The 13,647-nt window shown below is 40.0% G+C and overlaps 1 protein-coding gene across 3 annotated transcripts in view; it reads right to left on the reverse strand.

The window, feature by feature from the left end:
• fstl5 (follistatin-like 5) overlaps window positions 1-13,647 on the reverse strand; it is a 576,645-nt gene that overhangs the window by 91,581 nt on the left and 471,417 nt on the right. For all 3 annotated transcript variants that reach the window (XM_052010319.1, XM_052010317.1, XM_052010320.1), the window contains exons 8-9: window positions 13,471-13,591; window positions 1,152-1,313 (exon numbers count right to left, since the gene is read on the reverse strand). In XM_052010319.1, the coding sequence (XP_051866279.1) occupies window positions 1,152-1,313; window positions 13,471-13,591 (283 nt within the window). The remainder of the gene's footprint in view (window positions 1-1,151; window positions 1,314-13,470; window positions 13,592-13,647) is intronic.

The following is a 13,647-nucleotide window of genomic DNA, read 5'->3' on the forward strand; positions in this document are numbered from 1 at the left end:
CTACCCTTGACATTCTATGGCATCTCCATTATTGAATCTGCCACCACCAACGTCTTTCAGGGTCTCCTCTAACTAGAATCTCAACTGGATTAGCCACACAAATACAGTGGCTACAGGAGCAGGTGAGAAGCTGGATATCTTGAGGCAGATGAATCATCTCTTGACACCTAAAAGCTTTTTCACCATCTATAAGGCACAAATCAGGAGACGTAAACAAAACAATTTTATGCAAATTGTACTGTGACTGTTCAAAATAGTCATTGGCTACACCAGCTTACTTTGGTAAGGCAGAGAATGGGCACTGAGTTACTAGAGGTGTCATCTGACAGCCGGGAAATGTTAGAATGTTGGATTCATGGAGTTATTCATGTTTCTATAAGTCGGTATAACTATCATATCTCAGCTGATGTTGGCAACTTGCTTCCAAATCCTGCCAAATATTCCACCCCATCAAGCTTACTGGTAGTATAAGAGCAGTTAGGACAACTAATTGTCTGATTTAAGCTCTTGACAGACCTAACCTGGACCTGATGCCTTCTCAATCCTAGTTAGGAGAACAAATAATTGGAGTCAAGTGACAGGTTCTTTGAAACAAAAACATTATTTCTGGGAGGTGGAATCCATCTCTTTGCCTGTCATGCCATTTTTTGGGAGGTTCTATACAATTGAAATGAAATTCAGAGCAGCAGGGAAGCACTGAAGTTTGAGAAAAATGTGGTGGGAAACACAACCACAGGAAAATTACAATGTTAAGGATAGAAAAGAAGGTGTAAAAGAGCGCTGAGATCAGTTAACCATTCTTAGAAACCCCTGAGTTCAGCAGGAAGCAACCAGAACAGATACAAACTCTGCCAGGGTTTCCAGAATGACTTTCATGGGCTGAAACCTCTTTCCAACATTACAAGGCTGTTGAAGTAAGTGGGATGAAGTACCTTATGATTTTAACAAATGAGCAAAAGGATGCATAAAAAACTGCATTCTGTTTACTGGATTAATATAAAGACTTCAAGATTTTACATTTTCTAAACAAACATTATGTGTGTTTTTAAGGTTCCAGTTACCCATGCAATCACTTCCAAGTATTTTATATCATTTGCTACACAAATATTCCTAGATACAAGTATGTACCTTAGACATGTGTACAATCTTACCTTGCAGAGTAAGCTGCTTTGACAGTTTGGGCATAATGTCAACTCCATTTTTCAACCAGTTGATTAAGGGATTCGGAATGCCTTCGGCATGACATCTGAGACTTGCAGTCACACCTGGTTCACGAGCCTGACTCTCAGGGTAAACCCTAATAACTGGAGGAACTGTACGAAAAGCAAAAAAAAACAATTCAGTGATTCCAATGCAGCATTGAGATAATTAATGGAATCTTATTCATTGCAAGAGTATGATAATAAATTGCCATGGGCAAGATGATCAAGTTGAATTCTGAAGGAAACAAAGCCATATTTTATCTAAATTGGCAGCTACTAATACTGGTAATCATGTTATCGTGTTTATTACAGATGTTCCCTGCTGTATGTAGAGTTGGTTTTGGTGTGGTTGACCTTCTGAAACTTCCTATTAAGTTAAACCAAGTATGAGAAGGAGAATGGCAAACAGTGATTAGTTGAGCAACAGACAAAATGCTGGAGGAACTCAATGAGTCAGGCAGCATCTATGGACGGAAATGGACAGTTGATGTTTTGGGTCAAGGCCCTTCATTTGGACTGAAAGATAGAGGGGAGATAACCAGTATAATAAGTGGAGGGAAGGGGTGGGCTAAATGCTAGCAGGCAATAAATGGATCCAGGTGAGGGGTGGGAGGGTTGATAGGCAGATGGAGGAGAGTGGGAATGGTGCTGGAAGCTGGGAGGTGAAAGATAGAAGTGACGAAGGGCTGAAAATGATGGAATATGATCGGAGAGGAAGGTGGAGCATGAAATAGAGGGAGGGAGGTGGGAAGGACAGATGGGAACAGTGGGGGAGGGGAACCAGTGTGAGGAATGTGTCGGTAATGGGCAGATGGAGCAGGTAGAGGCGGGGTAAGAGACAGGGTGATGGGGGCTGGGTAGTTCAGAAGGAGAGAGAAGAGGGACAGAGGGGCTGCAGACTATCGGAAGTTGGAGAATTCAATGTTCATGCCACCAGGTTGTAGACTACCCAGGTGGAATATGAGGTGCTACTCCTCTGATCTGTGTTTAGCCTCAACTTGGCAGAGGAGGAGGCCGAGGACAGACACGTCGATGTGGGAATGGGGAGAATTAACATGGCTGGCAACTGGGGGATCCAGACCGCCATGGTGGACGGAGCGAAGGTGCTCGGCAAAGCAGTCGCCCAGTTTGCATCCAGTCTCAGTGATGTAGAAGAGGCCACAACGGGAGCATCCGATGCAACAAATAATGCTGGGGGATTTACATGGGAAAGACCGCCTCACCTGGAAAGAGACACAAGAAATTCTTCAGATGCTGGAATCTGCTGGAATCTGGAGCAATACACAAAAAGTGCTGGAGGAACTCAGCAGGTCAGGCAGAATCCATGGAGGGAAATAAACAGTCGACGTTTTGGGCTGAGACCCTTCATCAGGACTGGAAGGGAAGAGGGCAGAAGCCAGAATAAAAAGGTGGGGAGAGGGGGAGGAGCACACGCAGGCAGGGGATAGGTGAGTCCAGGTGAGAGGGGGAAGGTAGGTGGGTGGGGGAGGGGGACAAGATGTAATAAACTGAGAGGTGATAGGTAGAAGAGGCAAAGGGCTGAAGAAGAAGGAATCCGGTAGGAGACGACAGTAGACCATGGAATAAAGGATGGGGGAGGGGACGAGAGGAGATGGGCAGGTCATCAAGGCAGGGGAAGGGAGCCATAGGAATAAGGGAAGACAAAGGAGTGGGTGGGTTGGGGGGTGGGGGGGGGGGAAGAAAAAGGAATTACCAGAAGTTAGAGAAATCAATGTTAAGGCCATCAGGTTGGAGACTCACCTCGAAGGGCTGTTTAGGGCCCCAGATGGTGGTGAGGGAGGAGGTATAGGGACAAGTGTTACACCTCTTGCGGGTACAGGGGAGATTGCCTGGGGAGGAAGGGGGATGGGTGTGGAAGGATGACCAAAATGTCTGTTTAATTTAAAGGACAAAAGAATTTATACATATATTCTCACTCACAAGTGGATCAACTCAATTTTTTGATTCTTTTGCCACCTACCTTCACTAGAGTCTCCAATGTGGAAATTCACATTGTCACAGGGGAGAACATGCAAACTTCACACAGACAGCACCCAAGGTGAGGATTGAAACTGGTTCATAAAGCTGTGAGGCAGATGCATTAACTGCTACGTCACCGTGCTTGAAGATTTAAGTTGCACCTCAGAAATTTATGGCTTGTTTCACACACAAGAAAAGAAATAAAACCTCCTAGAATTCTAGACTTGAGGCAGAAACACTTGATATTTTACCTCAGTCCCCTTTTGCAGCAATTAGAACTTCTTTCCGCTGCTACTGCAGTAACAAAACTATACATTGAGAAATATATGGCAAATGCTCTTGCTGGTATACAGTGGCATTTCCCACAACAGCTTGCGCTTCGTATTACTACTAAAGATGCAGAAGAGGTTTGCAAGGATTTAGGTGAATATTTCCCATCTTATCTTCCTTTGCTCTCTCTTTCTCCATTCCTAATCCCTCATTGGATCTTTTCATGCTTTTGCTCATTTGTTGGAAAGGGTTTCATTTCCACATACTCATTTTTCATTGAAAGACTGTTATGCTCTAAACTCCAATGTTTACCAACAGTACTGCAATATTAAGGTGCATCTGCTTCTTAGCGAACATTTTTATAGAATTTGCTTCCTTTTCTTCAGATACCTGTTATTAACATTGGCCTATAAAAATCAGGAATGGCACACAGCAGAACTTGCCACCAATGAAACAGATCCAAGTGTGCATGCTTTTCTTCACGACTTCACCGCCCCCCCCACCCCCACATGCCAGAAAGTTATTTCTGACTCATCAACCTATGATTTTTGACCTAAATTCTAAGGCAGAAACCTGCTCTGTTTTTTGACTTCACTGATTCTTGTATTGGTACTTCAAAATTTTCCTTGTTAAGCTCTTTAACAACTGGTTTAACATAGAGTAATATAATTATTTCTCTTTCTAATCCCACAGTCATAGAATGTTGTGTAACCTCATTCTTAAGGAGCCTTTAACAACACTGTTAACACATTAACTACGGTGATGTCAGTTGGAATCAGGAGAAAGACATTCCATGGGCTGGAGTCACCCCCAGCTCAAGGAAAAGTAGCTGTGGTTGTTCAAAGCACAATGTCACCTGAAGGACATCACTGCAGGAATTACTTGGGCATTTATTTGCTTCATCAATGACCATCTTTCCACTATAAAGTCAAAAATGTATTTGTTCACTACTGATTGCAACCTGATCAATAAAACTTGACTCTCTAGAAAAGGTCCAGCCAGCCAGAGTCACTTTCTTGCATAAAATATGTAGAATTCTGTCGGGTATCTTTATCCTGGGGATCCTGACTGCCAAGCATCTCCCAGAAACATTATCAATTGTCTTATTTGCTGCCCAGCATTTCCTGCAGGATTTATTCAACCCTGGTTTGGACAATGTTAAGTCGCTCTTTACAGGATAGGTATTTGATCTCAAAAGTAAAGTGATGGTTAAATTATATTGTATCATCGAATTGAATGTTCAAGTCTACTCACAGCTCCTCATATGCTGAAGCAGTTCATTTTTTCATGCAGCATGATCAGGGCAACATTCAGGCTTAAGCTGAAAAGTGGTAAGTAACGTCCATACCCCACAAGTACTGGGCATTGATAATCATCAATAAGATATGGACTAATCACTTCCCCTTGACATTCAATGACATATCCATTACCAGCAGCATCAACATCCTGGAGGTCACCATTCATTAGAAACTTACCCAGAGCAGTCACAAAAATACAATGGCTACAAGAGCACTTCAGAGGCTGGACTTCCTGTAATGATGGTCTCACCTCTTGACTGCTAAAAACCTTTACACCTTTTAAAGGAACAAAGCAGGAGTGTGATGGAATGTTTACCATTCGGCTTCTATCTTGCTGTTATAAAAATATCGAATGGTGCCCTAGTATGATAAAATGGACTCTTGACCTCACAATCTACCTCGTTAAGGCCTTGCACCTTATTGTCTGCCTGCATTGCACTTTCTCTGTAACACTTTATTCTGCATTCTGTTATTGTTTTCCCTCGTATTACCTCAATGCACTGATGTGATGAAATGATCTGTATGGATGGCATGCAAAGCTTTTCACCAAACTTCGGTACATGTGGCAATAATAAACCAATTTACCAATTCGACAGGTTGAGTGAAGCTCTAACAACACTCAAGATGCAGTGCAGCGTGACTATAGTGTGCACTACCTACAAAGTACACTGCAGCAAGTCATGACAGCTTTTTCTGTGGCATTTACAAGATGCTATCACTTGGAAGGGCAAAGGCAAGAGACACAAAGAAGCACCACAATCTGCAGATGTTCCTCGATCACACACCATTCTACTTGAAAATCTTTAACAATTCCTTTCTCGGTCAAAATCCTGGAACTCCCTGTTTAACTGCACTGTGGGAGTACATTAATCAGATGGAGGGCAATGGTTCAAACAGAAGACTGAACAGTACCTTCTCAAGGCCAGTTCGGGATGGGCATTAAAGAATGAACTTGTCAGAAATAACCACTTTTTTCTCATTTTTCACGATGCTTTTTGACTTCCTTTTCAATAGCATAAATTTATGAGCCATGGAAGTGAATTATGCACCATCAGTTTCCTCTAATGCTCCATGATTCATCATTAGATATGTTACTGCATGTTACAGGGCATACAAATATAGGTTCCTTAGTTACATTTTGCAATAATGAGCAGAATGTTTCAAATCTACCTTAAGTCAATTAACAGTCATAACTGTCATCAGATGCAATTCCAGTTTTATTTTATAACCAATTATAATGCTAATTTAAACAAAATGAATTTCAGAATTAACTCCATAAATGAGTTTAAGGAAGAAACATAACTTCTTTATACGACTATTAGCTGCCAATTTTCTCTTGTCAGGTATTAGTATTGACAGAATAGTGACATGGTCAATCTCAACTGACATTTTTACATCCAAAATCAATTGGACGGCAGCATTTGCAAAAAGTAACTAATTAGATCTTTTTAGTTAAATAATTGGAGATTTTATCTCTATTTATTTATTCAGATGACAGGTCTCAGTAATGAACATGCTTTGCACAAATGAAGGTCACAACAAAACAAAGTTTTTTCCTACCTATATGGATTTAACATCTGTAAAAATTAGTAATTTTTTTAATTCATAAATTAGTTAGTATAATTTAATTAGTAAATTAGTTAATTCACAGTTAGGTTGCTGAAAGTTCCAGAGCTGGTCTGTCTGTCACTGGAACACATTTGGCTCAGCTAAGAGTGATCTGTCAAACTATCATTTAATCTACTCATTGTATTGGGCTTACTGTATTATGAGGATAAAATATTGAACTGTTGGTTTAAAATTGGAGGTAAATGCAGCTCTGATCTTGCATAGTGGAAGGGGTGTTATGGTTGAGGAGGCAATAGCAGAGAATAGTTGGCCATAAATACTTATTGCTTTCACTTGGAGTGATATAATTTTACAACTCATGCAGAAATTCAGAAATTATTCTTCAATCTAAGACCAGTGATAACTAAGGATTCTAGACTAGCAGTATGAGTTGTGGAAGCTGGTCCACCCTGTTTGGTTCTTGCATCACAGAATATTCAAAATGACAGCAGTAGCCATAGCTCTCAAAATATCTATAAAATAGAAATAGTGGTTATTTATGGCAGTGATAGTAAGCACGATGTATCATCAGAGATAGCACTGAGCGCTGCCGTCCTCCACAGAACTGGCACTGTTATTAAAGGTGCAGCCTGTGAGCTAGAGTTTCCGGTTAAATTTCAGTAGAAGTTTCAAGCATACAATGAGGATTTTATTCAGTGCTTTATTGGCTATGAACAAGGAAGAAACAGCAAGGACAGGAGGGTGATTCCAATGACTTTAGAGACAAGCAAGGTATATTGTGTATTCTTGTCACTCTGCTCCACAGTGGCTCAATTGTACCATGTATATAATTGCAGTACAGATTGCTTCTGAAATCTGACCTTTAGCAAAAGTATAGTGACAAAGTCTTTTTCTCTAAGGACAATGTTGTAGGCATAGTCTTTGATGTTAAAACTTTGCCACTTAGAACATACACAACCTTCGAATTTTTGCTGTCTGATGATGTATCAGAAAAAAAAATCACAGAGGATATTCAGCTTCAAAATATCTTCATTATTAACTAACAGCTATGGAATGACAGGGGTCCACAATCTACAATCTGCTAACTGAGGCTTCAGAGGGTTATCAAGTGGATTCATGCTGCCTTTTAAGTAGCTTTGAACAACGTTATGCTCTGCAAGAATGTAGAATGGATTTTATTTTAAATTGCACTGTGGATATAATATGAGATGACTGTCATTGAAACATGTAGCTCAATGCTTCCCTTCCCGCAGCTCTTATAATGCATTCAATTTCAGGCAATCTATTGTGCCTCTCTTATCTGGAGGAAACTGATGAATGCAAGGACACCTGCAGGGGTACTAAGGCTCCTTATTTACTCTGTCAAATTCCTTCATAATTCTGAACACATTTGTAAAATTTCCCCTTAAGCTTCTCCTCTGGAAGGAGTATCTATGACACCTCCATGTCACTGATCTCCTTTAAAGACCATGGTTCATTTGGTTGTAAGGTAGCACTCTCACTTCTGAGTCAGAAGGTTGAGTGCTTAAGTGTAAATTCAGAGATTTGAGTCCAAATCTTGGCTGAAATTCTAGTGTAGTACCATATTATCATCTCTGCATGGCCAGGTTCTGCTCTAACTCCATCTGCAAGTTTGCAGATGATACCACCGAAGTGGCCTGTATCACAATTAATGATGAATCTGACTACTGACCAGTGGCTTGAGAGGCTGGTCATGGCACGCATTAACTCCAGCCTCCCAGACAACCTCGACCCACTGCAATTCGCCTACTACTGAAATAGGTCTACAGTGGTCACCATCTCCCTGGCCCTACACTCATCTCTGGAACATATGGACAGTAAAGACACCTACATTAGACTACTCTGCCTTCAGTCCTATAATTCCATGCAAACTCATCTCCAAGCTCTGAGATCTGGTACTCAACACATCCCTCTGCAACGGGATCCTTGACTTTCTGACCAACAGACCGCAATCAGTGAGGATAGGCAGCAACACCTCCAGCATGATTATTCTCAACACTGGTGCCCTACAAGGCTGCGTCCTCAACCCTCTACTCTACTCCCTATACACTCATGACTGTGTGGTTCTGCTCTAACTCCATCTACAAGTTTGCAGATGATACCACCGTAGTGGGCTGTATCTCAAATAATGATGAGTCGGAGTACAGGAAGGAGATAGAGAGCTTAGTGACATGGTGTCATGACAATAACCTTTCCCTCAATGTCAGCAAAACAAAAGAGCTGGTCATTGACTTCAGGAAAGGGGGCGGTGTACATGCACCTGTCTACATCAATAGTGCTGAGGTCGAGAGGGTTGAGAGCCTCAAGTTCCTAGAAGTGAACATCACCAATAGCCTGTCCTGGTCCAACTACGTTGATGCCATGGCCAAGAAAGCTCATTAGCACCTCTACTTCCTCAGAAGGCTAAAGAAATTGGTCATGTCCCCTTTGACACTCACCAACTTTGATAGATGCACCATAGAAAGCATCCCATCTGGATGCATCATGGCTTGGTATGGCAACTGCTCTGCCCAGGACCGCAAGAAACTGCAGAGAGTTGTGGACACAGCCCAGTGCATCACGGGACCCAGCCTCCTCTCCATGGACTCTGTCTATACCTCTTGCTGCCTTGGTGAAGCAGCCAGCATAATCAAAGACCCCACCTACCTGGGTCATTCTCTCTTCTCTCCTGTCCCAATAGGCAGAAGATGCAGGAGCCTGAGGGCACTTACCACCAGGCTCAAGGACAGCTTCTAGCCCATGGTGATAAGACTATTGAACGGTTCCCTTATATGATGAGATGGACTCTTGTTTGACCTTGCACCTTAATGTCTACCTGCAATGCACTTCCCTGTAGCTGCAACACTTTATTCTGTTATTGTTTTTACCCCATTCTGCCTCAATGCACTGTGCAATGAACTGATCTGTACAAACAAGACAAGTTTTTCACTGTACCTTGGTACAAGTGACAATAATAAATCAATGCTAAATATGATATAACTGTAAAAAGAGTGGTGTTTTTAATGGAGAATCCTGTACATCTGTCTGTTCTGTAAACAATCATTCACCATTGATTCGTCCCTTCTGGTCCTTGGCCAGTTGTACTTATCAATACTCCGCATGTCACTTTAATTCCACTAGCTTCAATTTCACTAAAATGTCTACTGTCTGATATATTGTCCATGCCTTCTGAAAATTCCTATGCACAAGACCATCCACCCTATCTTATTAACCTGCCCAATTATTTCATCAATTTAAAACTATCAGACAAGCACACCTTTCCTTTAACAAACTGGCTTTCATTTATCTCTAGGCAAATTGTAGAAGTGTCAATTACTTTTATGCCATTTTTGTGTTCCTAAAAGTTTATTCCTCATTAACATTACATTGAATGGCCTCTAGTTGCTCGGATTATCCTTTTCCATTTTTTTGAACAATAGTGTAAGACTTGCAATCCTCTATTCCTATGGCATTTGGAAGCTCTATGGAGGACTGGCTGACCGTGGGAAGAGCTTCTGTAATTTCCATCCCTATTCCCTTTATAATCTTGGATTGAGGACTGCTACTTTTTTTAAGTGTTTCTCTTTATTTTTATCCAGTCTAATTTCTCCATTATTGGCATAATAGTATTAGGTGTCATGATGCACATATTTATAAGTTGATCTCAGTCCTCTGTATGATGTTGTTATGGAACAATATGTAGAGAGATCAAGCAAAATGAAGACAATGAGTGCCATTCATGACTATGTCTGGGGCTGCTTCAATGCAATGGGGTGGCAGAAGCCTAATGACAGGGAGACAGACTGACATTTGTGGGAAAGATAGGCATGGACCTGAGAAGTAACAACTCATTCGAGCTTCTGAACAGGAAAAAGGTGTAAGAGGCATGTAGTCATTAACATGGTCAGTAGAGTTGAGGATATATTTTCAAGGATATGGGTAACGACAGAAGTTTTGAAACAGAGGAAAAGAAAGACAAGAGAAAGAAAACCAATTATGGTTTGAGCTGGAATAGAAGCAAAGAAAGAAAGTTGAATGGTAAATACAAGATCAATAAGAGATGGATCTCACCAACAAGCTAAGGGTGGTGAAAGGCATGGGGAGAGACTTGACAACAACTGGAGAGGACTAGAAACACAGGACTAGGATAGGAGGTAATAGAACGTAGAATGTTGATGAATGATGAAAAGTTTTGTATGGTAGATAGGGGAATAAGGTAACAGCATTCAAGGAAAAAGAGATAGCTGAGAAAAGAAACTTATTGGTACAGCTTGAGCTGGAAATTTAAGCTGTTGTTTTCTATGCTGGCTCAGGCTTGTGGCTCTTGCATCTGAAGGAGTGAAAACGGAAAAATGACTGGGATGGAAACACAGAGGCAAGGTGTCTAACATGGGAATGAAGGAACAGTTGACTAGCTTGGCAGATGTGGAGATGTCCTGTAAAAGAGTCCAAAAGCACAATATCTTGAGGTTTGTGATCATTGTAAATCTTCAGGAAGATTCTATCCAGAGCAGGTGCAGAATTTAAGAGGTGTCATTGAATTGTTGTTTTACACGATCACCCTACATATGGGATACCATTTATTTTATGTAAATAACCCAGTCAGATTTTGTTGAGAATATCGACTTGGTGTGATCATTACAGTGTGTGGCACTTCAATACACCAATAGTATTGTATAACAAGAAACTCAACTGCTAAGCAGAGATGTGAATATTTGCAAGGCATGAACCATATAAACTGAAAAACCTACCAAATGAAAAAAGAACTCAGCAACAAGTGAATTCAACTATTTTTGAGCAAAACCTAAAATTGTGGGAATGGTGATCTATCTACTTCCTTCGACGGGGCTGACTTATTTCCATAGGGTTTTTGTAAATGTGGCAAAAAAAAGATAAACAGTTATTGGAATAAAATTTATACCCTCCGTGCTGTGGTAGAAGATAAAAGCAAAAATGGGAAGCACATTTTTATAGTAGTTTTGTAGATAAAAGGTAAATCCTTTTACTTTTATGGTGAACGTAGCAGAAAATATAATTGTGGCTTCTGAGTGTCTACATGTGCACAAGTGGTTGACACAAATACAATTTCTTAGTCTTAGACCAAAGTCACCAATAAATACTGGAAAACTGTGAATGCATAGGATGAAAGAACTTTTAAGATATTGCACTGACCCAAACTGTGGAGAACATATCTCAAAATGTGCAAGATGTATTTTCTATAATAATGCATGCTATAGAAATCATCTTTGGGACTTGCAATATTGAACCATTATTTCAGTCTTGGTATTTAGTTATGATATTCAATCACTTTGAAGATATATTGCCCTAGGTCATTATGCTATTTAAATGAATTGTTCATGCTAGAAATGCAGTGCAGTAAGGCAGACCTAAACAAGAAAACTTCATCTATAACTCAGCTGCAGTTCAGTTTGGTGTTTTTTTATGGAAGTATATGCCTTCTTTTTTTTCCATTAATATTATTCACAGCGCAAATGCCTTTCATTTAATGACGAGTGTGCTCTACCCATTAATCATATTAAAGTACATGTCTCTTGTTTGTTGACTCAGAATTACTCCAAAAAATAATGACATTGACCTCTGGTTACTGGCCATATCCTGTGGCTTGAAATGTTCCTTTGTTGCTCAGAAATTTTTAAAATTATTTTGCCAAAATTACTTCGAATTTTGTGATGGAAAAATTATTCAGTGGTGGAGTATTGATATTCTTATATAATTCTCCTTTTTAATGAAATACAACTGAACTCTAAAGAAAATAAAACAGTCTAAATGAGACTAATCATAATGAAGACAAGGATTAGAAATGATATAAAGGAAAAATGTACAAAATCACTAAGTGCATATATCATAGAAATAAGGATTCCATTTCAGTTCACAGCAAAATGACTTTAGAGGTTTCTCTGAGAGAATGTGAATCAGAATTATCTGCAAATTAGGAACATTCATTCTTTATTAATATAACCAGATTTCAATGTCAATGTCATCTGCGACAAAAAGACTTTTGCTTCAAGATTCAATTCATTAAATTATTCAAATACCAAGCTGATGAAAGAGTTATGGTCTGATCAACTGAAGACGGTGATAAAAGCCCTATAGTTAGTTGCATTCAGATGTAAAATAAATTTTGTTACATCAAAGAAAAGATTGCTGTCGATATTTGAGAGGAGACTTTTTCATGCAGTTAACAGAGATTACTCTACTTAATTGAAATATTTTGTACACAGGAATGCAGAAATGTTTAATTCTAGATATTTGCATCTCAGAGCTTCATTTGGATTCAATGGAATATTAACATTTCAGCCACTCAGATCCTCATTGATACTTTTCCACCTTCTGCCCCTGATGAATACAAAGTCCATGGTGTGGCCATCCCATGAGTCTGAAGCCAAGGGGAGAGGCTTAAACCAGTGAGCTGTGGTTGCCAAACAATGCCTCAAGTTGTGGGGGGCCAGAAGATAGATGAGTTCCCGTTATAAGCCACCTACCAGGTCAAGCCACAGAATGATCCTTGAGAGAGAACTTAAGTGGGTTAGAGATTTATTTTGTGGGCCCCACCAAACTAATAATTTCAACATGCTTTTGTGGCCTTCCATGATATGTTTTTTTTAAGGACTGTAGACTACACTGCATAATACCTCACAGAAATGAACGAAGCACAGGCCTGAAAACCCAAACTAGTATCTAATGAGTAACATGAGATCCCATGGAGTTGCTCACCCATTTACAAGTCTGGAATAAAAATTGCATCAGGTGGGCTTTTGGCATCAGGAGAATGCTGTGACTCTTGATGTCTTATACCTTCCTGCAACTTTTCTCCCTGGTGGGATTCTGCGATGCAATGTTTAAAAACCACACCTCTTTTTTGAGCTGTTGCTTCTTACCTTCCAAAAACAGTATGCTTTTAACCAACAATGGTGCATTTAATACCTCTCATCATTAAACATATTCATAGCCTTGGTCCATAGCTTGCTCTCTGCTGCATCTCTGGTCTCTCCCATCTTTTGACAAAACCATCACAAGCAAAACTACTAGTGGGTCATGAAGAAACAAGCACATTCTAAAAAAAACTGTATAATGTCATGGGAAATGAGGCAGTTTTTATAATTATAATAATAATAATGAATTATACTTACCATTCACTTGCAGGATATGAGTCTGGTAGAGTTTTTCATAACCATCTGCATTACAGCTATAGTTTCCCATGTGAATTGTTGTTACCTTGGTTATATACAGTGAGCCATCATCTCCAAAATCCTAGAGGATAAAATTTTAGTGGAAATTGATTTATTAAAATGAACATCATATTTTAC

Source organism: Pristis pectinata, chromosome 2 (genome assembly GCF_009764475.1).
Source record: "Pristis pectinata isolate sPriPec2 chromosome 2, sPriPec2.1.pri, whole genome shotgun sequence".
Taxonomy (NCBI): domain Eukaryota; kingdom Metazoa; phylum Chordata; class Chondrichthyes; order Rhinopristiformes; family Pristidae; genus Pristis; species Pristis pectinata.